Source organism: Limanda limanda, chromosome 21 (genome assembly GCF_963576545.1).
Source record: "Limanda limanda chromosome 21, fLimLim1.1, whole genome shotgun sequence".
NCBI lineage: Eukaryota > Metazoa > Chordata > Actinopteri > Pleuronectiformes > Pleuronectidae > Limanda > Limanda limanda.
In genome coordinates, this window is record NC_083656.1 from 14767015 (window position 1) to 14789747 (window position 22733).

Below are 22733 nucleotides of genomic sequence, written 5' to 3' on the forward strand. Positions count from 1 at the left end.
TTTACTTTTGGAAGCTGTCATGTTGAATATCTTTATACTCAATCTATGCCTGAAACTTAAAATGTTTGTCCTTTGTTACCTTAGACTGAGCCCTCTATATAAAGACAGGGGGCGGCTTCTCTTCCACGGAATCCGCTATTTTTCTACAGTGGCCCGGTACAGACAAACCAAGCTCTGAGTCAAGAGAGGGGTAATAACATGGGTATTTATTTTGTTGCAAAATGCAACATTGTCACTAGATGCAACTTAATCGGACTGAATATGTAATAATTCTTGTTTATTTTAACTTAATGTACAGCTGTCAAGTGTGGAGTCTACTGGAATTATTAGTGTTATTAATGTCTGTTACATTGAATTGACCTGAGGATTATAGATCTATTAACATAGACCGTTCAAAAATGGAGCTTTTCAAAGTTGTGGATCAGGGATATGCTATTCATTTTTACATATATATATTGATATTAATGCATTTCTTTTATTATTTTTGTTTTTACTTCTATACAATGTTGACACAGGTTTGCTCTGTATGGAACATATATATCTGACTAATAATATGTAGCAATAAAATCTGGATACGTTAGTGCATTTTTCTTCGAGTGATAAGAAGGCTTTTCAGAACAGTTCAAGACCCAGGTTTTAGTCTTTGGCAAGAAAATCATAGTCCAAGAGAGCTAGACAGGAAATGGAGTTTGACTTTCAAAACAAGACATCTAGGTGCACTTTTACAATGGACCCCACATTTCTAGAGCTCAGCAGGTTCCATGATTCAATACATAACATAGAGAAAATCATGACTTAAAACAGAAGAATTGCAAAACATGAATTCATTGTTTAATCAGGATATAAGTCATATGTTATATATAAATGATCAAATAAGCAGTTTCAATTTCCCAGATTTTTACCCCCACATGATTAAATTTGCCCATCTTTTATTAAGTACTTATTCCACACACTTGTCAGTTGTCAGCTATAGGCTTGTGTAGGTCAGTCACCTGTGAAGACCATCATCATTTACCCCCAAACAGGCACAGAGAATTACACATCATTAATATTTATTATGAATAGCTATCAGCTGTCAGTACAGCAGATTTCGACAATTTTCTTGTAAACTCTGGAGTGAAGGAAGGAATTTGTGTTTGTGTTTGTGTTTGTGTGTGTGTGTGTGTGTACGTGTGTGTCGGGGGGTGGGGGGGGAGTCCATCTTCTTGAATCTCATGTTGGAAATAACTCCACAGTGGGAGAGGTGCAGGGTTAATGGGGGGGGGGGCAGTGTTCCTCTTTTTCTTTACCCCTGGGCCCCCTGTGAAGTTCTGAACCTGACATTGTTTTGTTATCTGACTGATTCAGACTCGGCTGTAGGTTTTATTTTGAATGTTCTTCTCGGCTGTCACACCTCACTTCCTGCAGCTTGACGCGGAGGACGTGTGTGCGGGTGGAGGGTTGGGGGCGGAGCTTGTCCGTGGCGCTGCGCGGAGAACAGGCCGAGGCTACGGTGGCCCTGACGCACTCTCTCCCAGTCCCAGCAGCCTCTTCTCCCAGTCCTAACTGCCTCTTCCCCCGATGGCAACGACGGCGGCCGAGGAGCCGCGGGAACCGGCGGACGTCGCCGCGCTGACCACGCTCCCCGACTGCCGCGGCCAGCGCAGCAACGGCAACAACAACAACAACAATAACAACAACAACAAAGACAGCGAGGCGGCGGAGAGCCCGAGCTCCGGCGGCGGCACCGAGACCGAGACCGAGCCCCGGACCGCGTCGCAGAGCATCGGCAACGGCTCGGGCATCCACCCCGGCGGGGGGAGCAACGGGAAGTGGGTCCGGCTGAACGTGGGGGGCACCGTGTTCCTCACGACCCGGCAGACCCTCCTCAAGGAGCAGACCTCCTTCCTGTACCGGCTGTGCCAGCAGCAGGACCTGCACTCAGACACGGTGAGTCCCCGGTCCGATCCCCGGTCAGTGCACCAGCGGTAGTCCCAGTGCAGGATGAACCAGCTCGAAGCACGCAGTGGGAGACTGGGATGCTCTGACTGGATTGTAAACTTTGTTTTTATATCTTCTCCTTCAGTTTAACACAAAGTTCACCAGCGCCTGATGGTCCTTTGATTAAAAGGCATTTCTTCAACATGGCTGGTGCTGGTCTTACTTCATGTGAATCTGGACTGATCTGTTCATAGTGCATCCCAGTAACATCTCTGTACCAGTGGCTCTCTGGTGTGTCCCTGTGGTCAACGACCCGGACTCTGGTGTGTGTTCTGCGTGTGTTGTGACGCGGTCATACATGTAGTGTCACCTCCTCGTGTGGGATCCCTTTGAACTATCTCTCCATCCTGTATCTCTCTCTGTATGAAAGGTGGATTTGCCTGAAACTGGTTGGATGCTTTGGCTGTGATGTGTGTGCAGGTCCTGACACGAGGTGAAGCTCATCTGGGTCTGACTCTTGAAACCACAGTCCCCAGTGGATCTGGTGTGTTTATCCTCTGTGGGATCACAGGAACCTACACCTGTTATTAGCTGCACCAGTCCAAAACCACTGCCCAGTCTGTGGATGCTTCCAGCCCCAGAGCAGCCATGTCGAGTTGTCTACCGACCAGCTGATTTTATTGTATGTGCAGAGTGAGTCTCTCTCTCTCTCTCTCTCTCTCTCTCTCTCTCTCTCTCTCTCTCTCTCTCTCTCTCTCTCTCTCTGTGAATTCAGCTCGAGTCAGATGGATGAACACGTGCCTCCTCTGCAGGGAGCTGCACAGTCAGTAGCTGCTGTACAGCTGGCATCTTATAGAGAGAGAGAGAGAGAGAGAGAGAGAGAGAGAGAGAGAGAGAGAGAGAGAGAGAGAGAGAGAGAGAGAGAGATGTATAATGCGTCTCCCAGTCACATGCAGACTGAACACACTGTAAATGGATGGCAGGACTCATAAATGATGCAGATATTCTATTGTGCTGCTTGTGTGTGCTAGAGAGAGAGAGAGAGAAGGGGGGGGGGGTCCTCCTTGCAGCTGGGACTCTGCTGTAAGTGGACGTTTAGTTGCTGTTGAGTGAAAACCTCTCAGCTATACGTCAGGATGGGGTCATACGGATTACACGTTTGTTCATATACTGTATGCAGGCAAATTCACATGGTGGGTGTCTTAAACTTCAGAGATATTTAAATTAGAGCAAGACAGATTTATCGGTTTGGCAATCAAAATTGGCCGATATGAGCCTTTCACGATATCACAATCTGTTCGTTTATGTGCTGAAAAACTCTCTGGCTCTTTTAAAGATTGTGTCATTATATAGTTTGTCTATAACCAAGACGTTTATAATGATCAATATAATTTTTTTACAAATAATTCAGAAAAGATGTGCATTTATATCCATATCCATTAAGATTTAATATTTATATTTAGCTATTCAAATTTTAAGCTGCAACCACTATTTAATCCATTGACAGAAAGTTAACCCAAAACATGATTATCAATAAAATTTCACTCTGAAGCAACATTGGTAAAAAGAAAATCGTTTTTCTGCTTTCCAGCTGTGAATGATTTCTGAATATCTTGTTCTTTCTTCTACTAAACTAAATAGCTTTAGGTGTTTTACTTTTCCTGGACAAAATAAGACGTTTCATGATGTCACCGGGCCTTTTTCACCCTTAGCTGTCATTTTATTGACCGGATCAACATTGAAAGGACTCATCAGTTACAGACCTTAATGAATATAATTACCAAACATCACAACAATGCATTTAAAAAAAAAACAATGTACCAGAAAAACACACATTTGCAAAAATCATTTTTGCTCCTGATTATCGATTTGCAGCGCTACATATGCTCGTCTAAATCCCCCTGATAGCAAAAGGTCTGGCATCAGGGGGTTTATATTGTAGGGTTTCCAAAAGTGTCACCAGTGTCACATGACCATGGCTTCCAGAAATGAAACCTCAGCTGATGTGATGCGACAAAAACCCAAAATAACCTCCAAAATCAGAGTTTGGAGGTTTTGTTGCTCGACCACAGCGATGACTGTTCCCCTGCCGCGCCGCCCCGGCTCCTGTGGAAAGAGAACTCCCATGTGACCTTCAGCCGCGACCTGACAGTAGCTCCCTCTGTGATGCCTGAAGACACACAGTCACACGCTGAATCTCTCACTCACGTACTCAAACACACACCTACATCTCTTCCCTTCTGCTGCTCCTTCCTCGCGGCTCTTTCCATCGCTGTCATCGTCGCGCCGCCGCTCTCGGTAGCAGACTCACCCTGAATGTTTACCGCACGCTCGTCCTTTTCTCATCTGCACCTTTGATTTATTCTCTCTATCACAAACTCTGGAATCTCTGAGATTTTTGTGAGGCACCTCACACAGTTGGCAGAATCCATATTCATACACTAACAGATGGCACGATATAGAGAAACGTTAAAAATGATTCAGGTTATAAAAATGTATCCTCGAGGTGTGTATCATCTGAGGCTGAGCTCGCCTCTGTTTTCCTGTGTTCAGTTATGTAATTAAACTCCCTCACCGCTGACACAAGGAAAAATTCCTTTGTGATTTTTTTACAGGGTTTGAGATTTTCACAGTCAAGTATGAAACACTGATTGCTGAAAGATTAAGGATTTTACAAAGCAACAATATTAATGCCGCTGAGGTCGTCAGCTGTATGTAAATCGCCTGAAGGAAAAATTTAGTTTAGTTAGATAATCAACGTGTTGCTGATCCCCACGTCACAAGAATGATTCCAGGAGAAAAGTGATTTTTCTTTTTATTCAGTGCTTTTTCCGTCAGAAGCCTCACGATGAATGCAAAGCATTTTCCTTTGAATCAATGACACCCACTGATGTAACAGCTGGGAGTGCACATGAGCATGAATGACACGACAGATTGGGTTTGCAGCTAACCAGGAAAAGGAATCTGTCATCCGTGAATGTAAAATTCTTCAAAAGGCAACACAGACATAACATCATCTCACTTCTGAAGTAACAGTCATACAGGAGGCTTTAGGTCAACCATGTAATTTCATCAGCTGACTATAGACACATCAAATAGTACAAAAAGAGCGGCTCCACAATGGGGAAAATCAATTTGGTGTTACGTGCGCAACCTCTGCAGATCAGTGTTTCATCACAGATTTCACCTGAAACCACCTCCACTAAAATCATAGAAAACTAGAAAACCCTTCAGTAGAGCGAGTTCTGCCACCAAGGCCCAACAGTTCCCTAGATACGCCTGTTTTTTAAAATCAAGATCCATGAATTCTATTCTGGGAAATAAATGAAAAAGTCAAAAATCTTGCAATGTAAAGTAAAAAAAAAGAAGCCTGGATCTCCCTCCTGATCAGGATCTGCACCAAAATCTAATGGGCTCTTTCCTGACCCATAGCACATCCTTCCACCAAGTTCCATGCTAATCCATCCAGTAGTTTTTGTAAAATGCTGCTAACTAACAGACAACGAGACAAATAAGAGGAACACTTCGCAGAGGTAACAATAAACACTTTTATGAAAGAAAAAAGTTGACAAATTTATATGGACACCAATATTCCGATATAACCTGATTAAGACAACAGTCTGAATAATACAGTTCCATGTTAACAGCATATTCTGATTACCTTAACCTGAATAAGGTCATATTTAGAATAAGCAATGATCAAATTCCAACATTTGGAGTATTTAGCTGGTGCTACAAATAAGTCACATTTTTGAGGTGAGTGGAACCATAGTTTTGCTACATGTTTTAAGGGAAAGTCTTTGTAGGTTTTTGGATCGGTGCAAACATTGCAATGGCAATATTATCAAAAATGTTGCATTAGAACCTTTGAATTTGACTTAGTGGACCACTTAGTCATAATCAAACAATGCTCTGTATCATGTTAACAGGAATATGAGTGAAATATTCTAGACAAGACCTGTTAATGGTGAGTGAGAAATATGGCAATGTTCCTTATTGATATCAGGAACAATAAAATGAACACCCACGCAAAAATCCTGCCCTTAAATTTGACCTGTAAAAAGAATGACGTGTCTTAAATGGTTCATTGTGTTAGAAAACTGTGTTAGCCAGCAGACACCAGGCTGAACTCAGCCATCACAGTTTTCCTGTTGAGGACACAGGGATCTGAAGCTGGATGTGGGAGTTCAACCTGTGTGTTTTCTTCCTTCACTCAGGAGAGAAGCTGAGTTTATCCACACTGGAGTCCCCCCTCCTAATCTGTTGGGGTTAGCGTGTCTCTGCTCAGGGGTTCTGGGCTGTTTTACACACACAACACAGACACACAACACACACAACACAGACTGTCTGGCTGTGTTTGACTGTTATAATGAGATTACTTGCACCCCGGCTGCCCTGCCCCCTCACCCAATCAAACCCAGAGCTGTAGTTAACATTCAGCTTGGATACTTAGATGATGTGAGTTGAACAGGTTTAGCCGGGCGGTTGATTGTGGCCGACAACCACATGATCGTATCATCAGAGATTTGTGAATATTTGATGAATATGAAACATCAAAAGAATTGTACTGGCAGCTGTTGAATGTTCTGGAGTTCGGGTCATGTGTTTGATTTTTGATTAAAAAAAAATACTTTAAAACTCAGCCTGAATTCCACCAACATGTCTGGACTTCTGTGTGCTATGTCAAATATGAGGCGTTGGCAGGGACTGGGAGTATTGAAAAGATGCAAGAGCCAAGGTTTTATTTATATGGATAAATAGCGCTGAGTTGTGTGGACTTGCCTCTTTGTAACCATCAGGTAGCTTTGAATTACTTTTTGGACCAAATAATTGTTTTAGGTGTTTAATTGGAATCTGGGGATGAATTCCAGAATCCTTTCTCAGTAAAAAGAAAATGATGACATTTTTAATCCCTTAACCATTTTGCAGTACATAATTGATCAGGACAGATGAACAGTGAGGTATAAAGAGCAACTTTACTTGTGTAAAAATTTGGTTGCCAAGAGATTGTGCCTATTTAAATAAACATTGGAGAATTTCCCTTTGGACAAAGATATGTATATTGAGTTTTTGCAGTTCAGCACATATACAGGTAGCATCTCGAATAATTTCAAAAAATCCTCCTGTCCCCTCTCTTATCTTCCCTTCCCACCCTCCTGGATCCTTTGGGTTTAAATAAAGAGTTACATAATCAAAGATACACACATATACACATGCAAAAAAAAACTTGAGCCAATCAGTTTTGGTTTCATATTTGCATTTCAGGGAGAGACTTTTTTGATAGCATAGTGTATGTGCGTCCTGTCGTCATAACTCACAGGGGCTGCGTCTACCTAAACTTTACCCTGACTGGTTTGTAGTCGGCCATGTGTGTGACCTCAGCGTGTTGTCGGTTAAGTGGGTAGTAGCTTTTCCGTTTCAATGGAGAAAATGAATGAGCTGGTTAATTTCATTGTTACTGTAATATAATTGCCAGCACTCCAGGCTCACTACTTAACATGAGGTCTACCCTGATCTTAACCCTAACAAACCAACACATGGTTCAGTTTGATCAGGACCAGGGTCACCTCTTTAGGTCGGACTAAATCATGGCCAGTTGGTCCAGACCATGGTCCGTTGGCACCTTTCACACCTAAACTGAAAAATCTGAAATGGACCAAACAAGGTAGTGTGAAAGCCTCTCAAATGTATTTCAAAGGCACTGTCCAAGCAACACACTTTTATAAAGAGGCCCCTGTGTAGTTCTTTTAAACACACTGAGCTGTTCACTCCACCCACCGAGCAGCAGAGACACATATCACCCAATGTGTTTCTCAGTGCAGCGCCACAGGATGCCTCCTACATCACAAAATGTCACCGACACTGACAAGTCGTTGGTTCACCCAGACCATCTGTGCTGCATGGAATGAGAAATGAGGCTGGTCCCTAATTAGAAATCACACTCCTGTCCAGAGTTTTCTTCCCAGCTCCCGCCCCCTTTTAGCTGAGAATTACATTTATTTGTACGTGTGTAAATGATCGCTGCATCTACATCACAATGCATGCATGTGTAATAGTCACACAACACTAATATAATGTTATAAATCACTGTCTATAGAAGCTGTTTTGATTAAAAATTGGAAAATTATTCTTGCAGAGCTATTTTCATGTCTTTTGTTGACGTCAGCCATATTGTCTGTGTGAGGAATGTGTCTTTCTTACCCCAATGTAAAATTTCTAGTATCAAGGCCAAGGACAATCAGATGCTCTCATAGACAAATCATTGACAAAGGAAATGAAATAGCATTTTCCAAGGTTGACTGAGCATCATTTTACAGTAAGCAAAACCCAAGCCCTGATTGATTGATGAATATTGATTGGATGAGATTAATGAGTAGTTGCCATGTTGACTCAAGCAGGAAATTGAACAACTGCCCTAGTTCCTCTTGAATCTGTCTGTCATGTGGTAAATCATTCCCAAATTAAGCAGCAGAAGTTAAAATTTGCACAGTAATGGAGCTGGTCTTATCAAGCTACATTAAAACAAGTACAAAAAATAATACAGACTAAACATTTTTTATAATTGTTCTGCTTTTCTTTGTCAGCTCTAATGTTGACAGACACTAGCATGAAGCAGGAGGGAGGCTTTGTTTGGTTGTTGGTGATTGGTTATTAGCTATTAGCTATTGGCTGGTGGTTCCTTTACCACTGCAGGGAAATGTTCTGTAAATCATTAACTCACCAACCAGTTTTTCCTGTCCTCTTGGCAACTTAAAAGTGTCTCAGAAGTCACTACAGCTACACACTGAATTCAAAAAGATCTCTTAAACTGCAAAATCTCTTTACTGGTTCAGTGGTGATTCATGTTGTAATCTTACATTAAGGCTTCCTGGGATGGAATATTGAACTGCAAGCACAATAAACGTTCAGTAAACTCTCACAACCATAGGCTGGTTATAAAAATAGACGACGCGTATCCACTTGCTGCCGAAAATGAAGCGTAACTATCCAGAGTATCGTTTTTTCTTGTCATTATAAGGTCTGAGCAGAAGTGTGTTTCCCCCCAGTTTTATAACATCAAATAACTTATTAAAACCAAACTTTCTATAAAATGAGCAATTGATCATTGGTGCAATAAGAACAACATACAATCAAGATGATTTTTGCTTCAATTTTGTAGAGTAATATCATCCATCTTTATAAACAGTCTATGGTCACAACAAGCTCTGAATGGAATTTGCTTTGGTAAATATAAATACATTTGAGGGGGACTTTCCCAAGACAAAGAGGTTAAATGATGACACGTCAGAAAGCCTGCACAACAAGCTGGTTTTGTTCTCTAGCATGAATGCTGGTTATGATTATGTTGTTGGTCAGAGAAGCCAAAAAAGACAAGAACAAGAGCAGAGGGTGACCGGAAGAAGTTAGCAACCAAGAATGTTGCAGATTACGCTGCTGGGGATTAAGCTCATCAAATGGATTATTTTAGGGTCAATGTTCTGCAGCTGCTAATGGGCCTGTCACAATGAATAACTACTGAGTGTGCGTGTGTGTGTGTGTAAGAGAGAGATACCTCTCTGACACAATGGGGAAGCTTTCTCCCAGTATTGTCATGCCCACACTGTCAAGTCAAGTCACGTCGCTTAGGCATCTGTCTCCTCCTCTGCAGCTCTGTGCGTGGCTGTGAGTGAGTGTGTGTGTGTTTGTGTGTGTGTGTGTGTGTGTGTGTGCGTGCGTGCGCATCTATGCTCTATGCTACAGTCACAGCTCTTCCACATTTAAATCATAGTGATTTTAAAATGCTGACAATCAAACACACACTGTACTTTGTCTATCCGAGCTGCTTTCGGCCCTCACATCCCGTCTCTCCATCCTCCTCATCCAGAGATGTACAAGTGCGTCTGCCCTCCATTTCTAACAGTAGGTTATTTGCTGCTGGCCTTCAGGTCTCTTTATCTTGGGCTTGTTTGTCCTTCCTCCTCTTCTCTATTTCTCAAAGGGCCTCATCGGTGAACCGGTTCACTCTGGGTTTTAGGTGTCTTCACCTCATGTCTCCCATTGGGAACACCTTGTCTGAAGCTCACATTGGCTGGACTTGAAGTGTTACAGACGAAGGGATTCCTGGCAGCCACAGGAAAGAATTGTGTGAAGCGCTTAACTTGATCACTTAAGAATCATGCACCCTTTTTTTCCCAACTTTCATTACCCAGTGTCTTGCATACCTCTTTTACACCAAAATTGCAGGTATACATGCTTTTTTACATTTTTTTGGTAAACCCATACATTTTTTTCTGATTGACTCATTTCCCATTGCCAGTAGAGGAGTTTGCCTATCTGTATTTTTTTTTGCCCGTCGTGTTTGAACTTACAAACGTACTGAAAACTCAGACATCCTGTCTCCTAGCTCTCTTGTTTCCGTCACTGCCAATTAGAGCCGGAGCCGATAAAACACGACAAAAACTACATGCACTAAAGTCTAGACAGCTCTACTGAACCATGTGTTAATGACATATCATGAGTAGATGCAGCCAATGTTCATTTTTCATACAATTCCCAACAATTCCTCCTTTTCTGCCATCTATATCCATAATCTCATAAAAGCCTGCATGTTTTTGTTTAGATTTATCCAGCAGCTGTTCTTATGTGAATCCAGCTCTAAAAGCAGACTCTGCTTCAAGCGATCATCACGAGGATGAACAGAGTGTGTGTGTGTCTCTGTGTGGGTGTGTCGGTTTGTGTGTACAGTATGTTGAAGGGGTAATGGTCATGACATAACACCCAAGCAAGCTTGGCAGAAGCTCCCTTGAGGTGGGAGAGAAGCACACTCACCACTGAATAACCAAAGTTGCCAACAAATGCGCTGGAGCTCCAGTAACTTCTATGTCCAGTGGCAGAAAACTCTGGTGGCAGGAAGATTTCAAGGGAAATGCAAATGGGAGAAATAGGGTTTCATGGCAAATTAGGAAAAAGGTCGCTCACTTTTTTGACTACAACCAGTTTGTACCCCATGCCTGTTTAAATTGAAATGTACTATTGAAATGTAATATTCTAACCCAAAGAAAACCTCCACTCTGACTATGGGTGACTTTTATTTTGAAGACAAACAGTGGATCTTACTAACATCCATCGGGGCAGCCAGTACTGCATACTTTAGACAAAAATAGCCAACCAGGATGTTTTCTTTCTGGAGCTAGTGACGTTTCATGTCTAAAAATAGTCAAACTATACCAAAAAGGGGTTCATTGCTTGAGGAATAAAAGAAGAGAAGAAATATAGTCACATTCATAATTGAGAAATACCTGTTAACATAACCCTAACCCTTACCCTAACATGAATAATGCAAAACTAAAAAGTTGTTAATAACATACATGACTAGAATAAGATTGCATTCAATATACCCATGGTTCCGGCCAATAAACCTCTTTAAAAGTAACAACCCAATAATAAAGAGGGTTACCGCAGTAATGACATGCTCTAAATGATTTGATTATACGGCTACTGACAATGTTGTCTTCTCTCTGTCTCTCTGATTTCTCCTCTGTAACAGGATGAGTCGGGGGCCTATGTGATTGACAGAGACCCCACCTACTTCGGTCCCATCCTCAACTACTTGCGGCACGGCAAACTGGTCTACAACAAGGAGCTGGCTGAAGAAGGTCTCACTGATTTCACTTCACTCTGAAAATACTGTGTGGCTGCACATGCCGAGAGATGGTGTTTTAGGTTTCAAATGTTTCTAGTTTAGTGAATCTGAACATAAACATTATATATAAAGATTTGATTAGATGTCGGAGCTAAAGTCTTCAAGCAGCAGCTGACTTGTGTGTTTCTTCTGTCACAAGGTGTCCTGGAGGAGGCCGAGTTTTACAACATCACGCCCCTGATCAAATTGATCAAGGAGAGGATCCTGGAGAGAGACTCCAAAGCCACGCAGGTATGTGCAGAACCTGTCCAAGTGTTTTCATGATGGAGGAGTCTGCGGCTTCACTCTGCACTGTCGGCTCTGACTACGATTCTTGTTTAAATGAAACTGAACAAATACAGAGCATCATGTTTGCATCAGGGTTAATATGTACAATTTAACACAACTGTATTCATATTCTTCAACCTCATTATATGTCATCTTACAATACTGAACATTACGGCTCCTGCAAAGCGGAGCCAAAGAATGTTGATCGCTCCCTGGTGGCTGGCTGGCTGCACGATAGCTCATGAATCCCATGTCCTCTTTCGTGGATGAGACATGAATCAAACTAAAAAGTAAAAGTACTCAGAGTACTCATTTTAGGTACTTCTTATCACACTGATGTTTGTTCAATTGTTATTTTTCATGGTAAGTTTGGTTTTGATTAGTTATTTGATGATTGCTACTGTGCAGACTTTAGGTCTAAATGTGCAGGATGGCACACTGTCCAACTCTATTAACCCTACATTCGATGGTCTTCGCCTGGATAAGCAAACATACTGCACACAAACACTTTCATCTTTGTAAAGACACTCATTGTCATAATGGATTCCCCAGCCCCCAACCCTAACCTGAACCTACACCTAATTCCAACCCTGACTCTAAAAGCATGTCTCATCTCTCAAACCGCCATCTGAATCAGTGAGGACCAGCAAAAGTGTACAAGAACACACACAAACACACACACACACACACACACACACACGCACGCACGTACATGCACAGTGTAAGTGCAATGCCCTTTGGTCACTCTTCTTTGTCAGTGATTTCGCTCTCTGAAGAGCCTGGCCGTACATCAGAGTTCACTCTCCTTTTATTTTATTTTCTCAGGACGGTTGCACTCAGAATCCCACGTCTCTCTACACATCTACTGTTCTACTGGACCCTTCTTGACTTGCTCTCATTATGCCCGGGGCCAAAGCTTGTTCAAAAGTTCACCCCCTGCGTGTTATGACGCATGTTGTCATGTTACGGATACTGTATTTGCTTGATATGGTGTTTTGGCGCCTCCTGGATGAGTTGACCTGAATTTTGTTAACCACTCAGCCAAATGTAGTAAAGTAATATAAGAAATTAGTTATTTTTTTGTTCCTTTTTTGACACAGCACCCCTGGTATACATCCTCACCTCTCATCCTCTCTCATTCCACAGCAAGTGCCCCCCAAGCACGTCTATCGGGTGTTGCAGTGTCAGGAGGAGGAGCTGACCCAGATGGTCTCCACGATGTCGGACGGCTGGAAGTTTGAGCAGGTCAGCGTGCGCACCTGCAGAAAGCCCCGCACCGGACTGCTCTGGACTGTGGGTTGGACTCACGCTGCTGCTGACCCTTTAATCTTGATCCCCTTGGCCCTGACCCGAGCACCGCTGTTTGCACTTCCAAATGAGTTTAGGACCTCTAGGCTAAAGTAGATGTTGGCCATTGTCTAGATCTCAATTTCTTGACCTTAAGTAGCACGTTCATTTGAGTAGTCCACATTAATTACACATGGCCTCAGTGAGTCTTAAAGGTTCTGCATTTAACTTCTTAGATGGCGAAAGACGCTGGACTGCTACTGGCTCTTTACCCAGCTAGATGGGTCCATCACCTGCAATGGTACAGTCTGAAAAAAGGGGGTAGTTGCAACGCCACTGTCGCTTTTTCATCCTGTTTAAAAATAGTAGCGGCAAGTGATTTAGAAATCTATAATGACAGTACCTGCCCACCTTTAGAACAGCTGTGTTATTCATAAGTAAATTTACTATTCATTTTCTTCATTCAGAAAATCCTTATAACAAGATTAAGTGTGGAAACAGGCCAACCAGCTGTGAGCCACAGTTGTATAGATTTTTAACAGACATGTTTAGGTCGGCGTAATTATCCTTTAAGGTGATGGCACTCCGAGAGATTTTCATTCATTAACGGCCTCTCAGGCAGTGATACTTTCACACTCTAGCCAAGGAATCACATTTAGACAACCCCCCCACCCCTTCACCCTCTGTCTTACCCGCTGCTTTGGCACCCAGCTCCCCTGCATGCTGCACAGCTATGATTCGCACACATTTTCCCGCAGAGGCCGACCCACACTCTTTTCGCTGTTCTCTCAAGTAAGAGACGCGTCTTGTGGAGCCCACTGGAGTGTGTTACCGCAGGCTGTCCGCTGTTTGCCCCCACCCCCCCGACCATGCATGAGCACAAAATCGTACCTCGCTTGAGTATTGGACCTCAAGCTCTCTCTCTCTCTCTCTCTTTGCCTCTCTCTCCCTCTCTCTCTGTCTCTGTCTCTTTTCTCTCGCTGTCTTCTGTTTTCTCTGCTGTAATCCTGTAATTCTCCCCGAGACTCACTCTGTCCCCGTCTCTCTGTCCCCCCTCTCCTCTGTATATCTTTCTGTATCGGCGTCTCGCTCCTTTTCTAGATGGTGAACATCGGCTCGTCGTACAGCTACGGAACAGAAGACCAAGCCGAGTTCCTGTGTGTCGTGTCCAAGGAGCTTCACACGCCTGGGACTGGACTGGGGACAGAGCAGAGCCACAAAACAAAGGTAAAGCTCCCGTGCTTCACAAGCCCGTGTGCGCACACACACACACACGTGTATGTTCTCAGTCTGGCTACAGGAACAAGCTGTGTGTCCATGGATGTGAGTGCGCTTTGATCCTGCACTCTCCACTGAAAGCTCCAAATGTCACCCCCTCCAAATGTCATTCACAAACACATTCACTCCATCATTCGCACAACTGTTTCCTGCTATTATCGACCTCTCACTTTGTCCTCACCTCTCTCTCTCACACTATCAATCAATATTCTCTCTTTTATATGGATATATAGATATATATCAGCTTCTCACTGTCCACTCACTGACACTCATTAGCGTGTTCATTTTTTTGTCGTTTTCTGTCTTGTTCTTTTTTTTGGTGTGTTCTCCCCTCCGTCCTTCATGCGGAATGAAGCCGGCGGAGCTGCAGGAGGAGGAAGCAGCGAAGGATGAGGATGAGGAGGAAGAGGAGGAGGAGGGAGGGAGAGAAACCACACCAAATGAGTGGCTTAGAGAATGAGGGAGGCATGTTGCTTTGTTCCAAAGAGAGGTGGGATTGGGTGAGGAACTGTGCGATAGATGTGCTAGTCAGTAGACCTGGTAGATTTTAGTGTGTGTGTGTGTGTGTGTGTGTGTGTGTGTGTGTGTGTGTGTGTGTGTGTGTGTGTGTGTGTGTGTGTGTGTGTGTGTGTGTGTGTGTGTGTGTGTGTGTGTGTGTGTGTGTGTGTGTGTGTGTGTGTGTGTGTGTGTGTGTGTGTGTGTGTGTGTGTGTGTGTGTGTGATGTGTACAAAGATCCGGGGTGTTTCATGGCACTGTATTGAGTATGACCTCTAAGCTGTCCCTGTTGCGAAAAGATTTTCTGCAGCTCAAATTTGGCTTCATGACTCATGGAAATGTTATTTTCAAAATACAGCTAAATAAACACTATCCCATGTTTCTTAAAATTTATGCAGCGCTAGTTCTAAACCTGTCTGTTTGGAATGGGCTGTTGTCTTAGCCTGTGGTGATGCTTTCTCTCTGAAACTGTAAAAGTGACCTCTGGTGGTAACTGAGCCGCAGCAAGTAAAGACAGACTGCAGGACTCAGTCCACAGAACCCTGAAGCTGCACCACTGCTGCTGCACAAATAGCCGTTCGGCAAAGCTCAACTCAGAACACAGAACACAGAACCACGAACTGAAGAATCAGTTGTAATTGCCATTCTTCAGTACGTGCCATTGTTGTTATCCCACTTAAGTTGATGATGGTCATCTGTTTATTAAATTAATTGATATATGTCCACATTGCACCAAATTCGACACCTCTGGCCCTCAATGATACACAGGCTAAGTGCAAAGCAAATAAGATAAAGAGTTTTCAAGAAATTGATTTCTAATTACAGACAGACAGGGTTTTCTCAAATTAGTAGATACATAATGGAGTTTATAAACCATGGAATTTGACTGGCCAATGCAAGAGTAGATAAGTTCTATGAGGAGATTCAAGGATGGGCTTCAGGGGCTTTATGGAATGACAGTAACATACATCTTCATCTTTAACAGCAGCATCAACATGGAAGATTATTTTTTATTATTGACTCCCTGAGTTATATTCCAGTCACACAAGCCACTGCAGATAAACTACAAACACTGAGCTGCAGTACTCTGCAGTGCACTGCCTACACAGGCAGAGGTGTAGGCTCGACTTCTCCTGATATTGTAACTTTATAAAGCCTCCTGACAGTATTTTATAGTTAATGTTGAGATGTTTTCAAATGAAGTTATCATGTGGAGCATTAGAAATGTGAACCAACAGCCCTACTGATGACATAAATAAATGCTGCTTTAAACAAAAAACTCTGCTGTTCTGATGCTGTCGACAGATAATTAATGTAGTTTAATCAGTGTTTCTGCAGGGTCTTCAAAAGTATAAAAACGTTGAATAGTCTGAATTTAAAGCCTTAAAAAGTCCTAAATGCGTCTTAATTACATTTATAGTCCCTGGTGGTCCCTCACATCTAATGGTGGTTGACAAATTATGATTAAATTAGAGCAGAAGCACAGTACGAGGGATATTCACCGCCATGTTTTAAAATAAAACGTTTGTTTAACACTACTTCTGTCACGCTTTAGGATCTTTTTTTTCAAGATTAAGTGTGCTGTAGTTCTTTCTCAACAATATTCAATATTAGTACGTAATAAAATGGTTAAATCTACAGGAAAGACCAACATGAAACTAATAACTGAGTTATCAGAATTTATCGTAGTACACTTCCCTGGCTGCAGGAAAGACTATGGATGTTGTCTGCCTGTGGTTTGTGAGATAACGTGGCGTTTTGAGGGTTATTCTCTTCTCGGCTCTACTTTGACTTTTCTTCAATTGCGGAAGTACAAGTAATTGTAGGACTTCCTTCATATCTGTCATACTTATCATAAATCTTTAATTTCATTCAGTGTTGTCATGAAAAGCCTTAAATTGAACTTGTTAGAACTGCAGAAACCTCGACAATCAACCACCAGCAGCTTCTCTCCCATCGTCCTTTCTGTTAAAGCAGACGTGTCCCTCTGCTGATCAAAGTTTTTACCGAGACATCATGAATCTTTGCTATTTGAACAGTAAGTTAAAAACCTCCCTCTTCTTTGCGGTCATAAAGACCAGCAGCAGCTTGTATATTGAACGTTTGTATTCATGCACATGCTCAGTCTGGTCCAACAGCCCCTGGCACATCCTTAGAGATATTGATTGAGCGCTGCGTCTCTATGTGCTCTCATTACCGGTGCTGTGACATGAAATATCCCTGACCTTTGGTGCAGCAGTTGTGTTAGATGTCCTTCCCAGTCTGTGTACATGCTGTATATATACAGTCCAAGTGGAAAGTCACATACACACACAAACACAACACACAAAATACACACACTTAGACTTAATAAGACAGATCAAATCAAGTGAATGTCAAAGGGCCACACACACACACTTGAACACATGCAATAAGTGGCCACATCATGGCTGTGTATGTTTGTGTTTATGTTCCCAGCCATTGCAGCCATACACATCAGTCCAGTCATTTTCCGTCACCATTTTCATCACCATTATCACCATCACAGCCAGAGTTAGATGATATAATGTGTTTGGTTTTTTTTAGATTGAGAATCTTCACTTCCTAATGTCTCTCTCTCTCTTCTGTCATTTCACAGCTTTTCCAGATCCACGGGTCACGGATGTAAAATATCTCGAGAATTTTACCTATTTTCCTCGGAGGCTCATAACAACTTTCTGTACATTATGTCGTGTGTTGTGTGTCGCATCAACGGGCGTTTTTATGAGTTCACTGACAAAATGACAGATTACCAAAAAAGGATTCATCAAAAATATTTTTTATTTTTCAGTGAGATTTTATTGTTAAAAATAATAAATCATGTGTGCAGATGTTATATTGCTAAGTAGTGGAGCTTAGTAAATTATAACCAAAGATCCAGATGAAAGCAGACTGAACCATGGTGCTTAACTAGGATTACCTTGATCCTGATTGGGTTTGCAGCGAGAAGCGGTAAAAATCCAACCGACATCGGAGGCTGCAAATAGATCAGAATGCATCCGTTTTGTTTTCAGACATGGACTCCAGAGGATGTCCGCGGAATTGGGTGCGGACGTTCTCCAGAGTTCGCCTTTCACAAATGAACAATACAGCAGGAGATTCTCTGCCCACAGCAAAACAGATCTCCGGAGGGTTAGGTGAGGGGTAACTTTTAAATTCCGCTCTGGATATCACGTTTTTGTTTACATCACATGGACACCAACGTTGGCCCTAATCCCGGCTGTCTTCTCGTTTGATTGCATGAGGCAAGTTTGCTCAAGAAAAAAAAATCTCCATGGCTGCTGAGAAGCACTCACGGCTGTTGGGAAACAGCTGTCAACTGCAAACAATTTTCCCAAGACCGACTCTTTGTCGTTAAACATGTAGGGAATGATGTTGGTATCGTAGTTATTTGTTTCCCTCGGTGTGAACGTTGGTTAACACCGGTTTGATCTCATTCTACCCAGACTCCACAGCCTGTGTGAGGCTGGATCACATCTTGTCAGCACATCCTGACAGCGTGCACTGCATACAGAAGCCTGTCTCTCTACCTCTTTGAGCCTTAAGCCCATTTTCCTGCAGTAGACACCGGTTTGAATAAGCTCCGGCTCCGATTGGCAGTGATTGAAACATGATACCCGGGGCGAACGCGCTAATTTGACAAGACAGCGAGGTGAGAGAGCGCCTCGGCTTTTGGTGCATCTGTTTCTCGTCCAACATGATTCACCAGAAAAAAACCCTGAAAGACACTCATCTACTGGCAATGACAGAATAGTCAGGCTTCTTTTGGCGGGTTTCCCAAAGTAAATGTTGGTTTAAAAGAAGTATTCCTGAGAGATGGCCTCCGTATGCAAGTCAGCACACCTTCAGTTTGCTTTCAGGTTTAGTTTTGTGCTGTGAGTGTGAGCATTGGTTAACACTAATTTGATCCTGCTGTAAATACTGTTAGCTTAGTTTATGTGGGTTTGATTGGCAGAGAGAGTCCAACAGGGCCCGGATTAGGAGCACACATACACCGCTCTACATTTCACTCCCGGCACCAGCTCCCTGACACATACCTGCATCACCACGTGCACCGTGCACGCTCAGCAGCAGTGTCGTCTCAGTCTGACGCCCTGGCCGTGATCCACAGCCAGCTTTCAGATCCCTGGCTGACAGAGAGGAGTGGAGGGTGCGTCAGGAAAGGCTCGAACAGAGAGAGGAGTAGAGGGTGCATCACGGGAGTCAAGTGTCCTCTGTCTGTGGCTGTTGGATAAAGAGCAGCACTTGAATCCCACTATCAGCTCAGTGCAGGTGTGTGGGTTAAAATAGGTGGTCGGATAACGCGTGACTTAAACGATCTCTGCTGGCAAACCGTAGGAACTGCACTACACTGAGTCACCTGCACACAACTCCTGACAGCTCTAATGACTTTAAATACACCAAGTGCAAGAGAATTCAATTGTAGATATCATTCTGAAAATTCTCCTCCCATGAGGATTTGACAGCAATCTGGAGGTGTAGTTGCTTGATGTCAGAAAGCCTGACTTTAAAAAACTGTTTCATCAGTAGATATAAATGTGTAAATACTAGGGTTGTCAAAAAAATTATAATAATAATTATTATAATTATAGAAAAATAATACATCAAAAAAATTACTTAAATCAGACTCACTCTTTGATGTCGCTGTGATGTCATCTTCCTGTGTCTGGTCCGTCGGCGCTCTTGCTCTCGTCTGGTGAAAAACTATCGACCCCCCCCCCCCCCAGTAGAAAAGATCATTAAATTCCTCACAGTCCCAAATGTCAGACGAGGACAGTTCAGATGAGAAATCAACTGATGGGCTTGTGTTGGAAAAAACAAAGCACAGAAAAAGTGTCACGCAGTTCACTTAGTTGAGATATTTGCAAGGAGAGACCAAATTAAACACAAAGCACAACAACAGCACAGATGGAGCGGCAGAGTCACATAACCTACGTTTACATTTTGTACATTTATTATTCAATACACTGCTTAACTCAGCAAATACTGACATGTGCGCCTATTTTAGATTAATTAAGCACAATGCATGTCGATTAATCAGATAGTTTTTCTTGACAGCCCTAGTAAATACACTATTTAACCAAATCATTGTAGAACAAATGCTAACGTGGAAATGGGGAAGGATGTCCACGCAGTTATCTGGTTAGCCAAGCAGAGTTAGCTATACTCGCCAAATAAGCTAAACTCACCATCAGCTGTCCAGATACGATGGTCAACAGCTTTCAAAACATCCTGTCATGTATGATAATGAATGACTAGAATAAGAAAGCACCGTCATCCTCATTTACTGATTTACAGTTTCATTTGTTGACAAGGGCAACACCAGGATGCTTTTATGCCATACAATAGCAGCTGGTTCATGATACGTGGGGCTGCAGAGGGCGCTGTTGCTCGGTTACACTTACATCGTGCTGCTTGAATTTCCTTTTAGCGAACGTTATTCCGATGTGGTTTGCTCCTTAGCCCCCACTCCCTGAGGTTAGTCACCACCAGAGAGATATTTTCTACGATCACATAGAGCGTTTACCGTCTGCACCTCGTGTCGCCCCCCCCCCCTTTGCTGTATAGCTCCTGTGTAACACTGACTGACCCACAACATGCAGGAAACACACAAATAGACTCGAGGCAATAAGCAGTTAGAGTGTGAGACAATCGAAAATTTAGATCGTAGTTGGAAACTTTTTTTACTAACATTTTGATAATTGAATCTGAAAAAAACATACGCAAATACAATGATATGTGTGTGTGATAAGGTAAAGTGTCTTGTCCGTTTATAGCATAGAAACAGATGTATGGACCTTTAGGATCCTTGCAATACCTTATTAGTTGGATAAGGTGAATACAGTAAATGTAAGAATAGTGAAGATACAGTTACTCATCATGCTTACGATAATCACAACAAAGCGGTAGGAGTGAGAAGACTGAAAGAGACAGAGTTTTGTTAATTGTTGTGTTACTCCAGCTTTTTTCCAACTTGGATCATTCGGTGCCTTGAGGTCAAACAGATAAACTGGGCGTGTCTAAAGACTGTTGTGTCACATTCAACATAGGCGTCACTACATGCATTTTTTTTAAATCAGCTGTTTTAATATTTCAGTCAAAACTGGTCTCTTGTTTGTTCCTTGTTTGAATTTGTAAATTTCTTTCAGCTCATGACAATTGTATTTTTCAGGACTTGTTCAAGCAGAGATAAAGGTGATACATACACTGAACATGCACTGGGATGTCTTGTGTTTGTATTTCCTATCAGTATTCAAGAGCGTGTTCTTTCAGTTTGAGAGCAGACCTATTGATTTCACGTTCAGATTCTGTAATGCTGTCACTCAAAACCTTGCGCTTGCACTCAAATGGCCCCTGCTTAGACAGATTTCATTACATGTGCACAGAAAAGCAGCATGAGCGCTTGTTTAATCTGTAGAAGCGACAAATTATCTGACTGCAATCACACGATTTGAAAAGAAGCACATGCAGGAGCTGGATTTTGAGCTAAAGCGTTATTAAATATGAAATCACTAAATCCTGCTCCCACACGGAAACGCCACCCTCTTGAATAAAGACAGGGGACCAAAACCCAATGTTTGAGGTAATGCTGTTTGAAGCAGCTTGTGTAGAAGGTTTTAGTTTTGTATAAAACGTCATGCCTTTTTTGTACATTTTGTGTTGTCTTATTTATTCTTGAGGGTTTTTTTAATGCTACAAAGTGAAAAGAACTTGGGCTTGACCTTTTTAATTGGGTTGGGGGTTGATGTCATGTGGGTGGGTTATCTTTTTATGTTTCACTGACCTGTTGATCTTCAACAGTTACAAAAGACAAGTCAATCAGATTTTTGCTGAATATGTTAGATTTGAGTTCACTTAAATGCTGTTGAACAGATGCCAACCCAAAAATAGAGTTTAGCATTTTCCTTTCAAAATACAAATGTATTAGCATTAGGTCAGTTTTATAAACCTCATTTGGTTTACTGGATTCACGCTGAATTGATCCACATTGACACTATTCTTTGGAGGGTTTCTGATGTACTATAGTGTGTTTTCACATGGTATTTGATGTAAACAACAGTGCTCTTTTATTACTCTTTCCAAAAAAACATCTTTATCTGATGCTGGAGTTATTTTTCTGCTGTTCACCTGATGTCATATCTGAATGCAAAAAACATTGTGACATGAATTTAAGGCCTCGGATAAAACTGCTTCAACAAACACTGTGTGAACAAAACACATCTTCATCAATGTGTCTATTTGATTTATTTTTTTCCCCTTTTTTTACTTATTGTATATGAATGTCGCTGTTCTACAAAAATAAAACTTTGTTCTTTGGTTTGAAATAACCATTTGAAAATCATGGTTTTTTTGGGGGGGTGGGGGGGGAGACAGTCATCATCACCATCCAGCATTAGCTCACAAGTTGTACATGAGTATCTAGTACTTACCATAGAATAACAAAGCTCCAGTAGTACTGCAGTTGTTTCCTCAGTTTAACACACAGTTGTTGACATGAGCAACCGATCATTTTCAGAATGAACATGACGAGTAGAGAGTACAGCTATTTCATGATATAGCCAGTGGAGTAAAATTGAAAATAAATCTACTTAAGTACAAATACAAAGTGAATGTACTTTGCTACATCAACCACTGCTTGTACTCTTGTCCTTTGAATCAGAAATGCTGAGTATTTCCTTTCAGAGACGAAGAGTCCTCAGGCTCCTCACAGGTTCTTAAAGACTTTAAGAGATTCTTCAAAAATTCTAATGATCTTAGGGAAAAAAAATAATCCATCATCTACAC

The 22733-nt window shown here is 42.2% G+C and overlaps 1 protein-coding gene across 3 annotated transcripts; it reads left to right on the forward strand.

Annotated features, from left to right (window-relative positions):
* The first annotated feature begins 1456 nt into the window (after positions 1-1456).
* kctd17 (potassium channel tetramerization domain containing 17) lies at positions 1457-22276 on the forward strand. Of its 3 annotated transcripts, none has more exons than XM_061094337.1 (7): positions 1457-1929; positions 11447-11555; positions 11742-11833; positions 13016-13162; positions 14258-14383; positions 14790-14934; positions 17548-22276. In XM_061094337.1, the coding sequence occupies exons 1-6, from the start codon at positions 1561-1563 to the stop codon at positions 14892-14894; spliced, it is 948 nt and encodes a 315-aa protein (XP_060950320.1). In that variant the 5' UTR covers positions 1457-1560; the 3' UTR covers positions 14895-14934; positions 17548-22276. The 3 variants fall into 3 exon arrangements, with proteins under 3 accessions (XP_060950320.1, XP_060950321.1, XP_060950322.1); XM_061094338.1 differs by having other exon boundaries at positions 14790-14924; XM_061094339.1 differs by having other exon boundaries at positions 13016-13114.
* Positions 22277-22733: the final 457 nt, after the last annotated feature.

Coding starts and splice junctions, on each gene's coding strand:
- kctd17 (XM_061094337.1), top strand. CDS start 1,561: ATGGCAACGACGGCGGCCGAGGAGCCGCGGGAACCGGCGGACGTCGCC. Junction 1,930..11,446: donor AGGACCTGCACTCAGACACG/GTGAGTCCCCGG, acceptor CCTCTGTAACAG/GATGAGTCGGGGGCCTATGT. Junction 14,384..14,789: donor AGCAGAGCCACAAAACAAAG/GTAAAGCTCCCG, acceptor TGCGGAATGAAG/CCGGCGGAGCTGCAGGAGGA.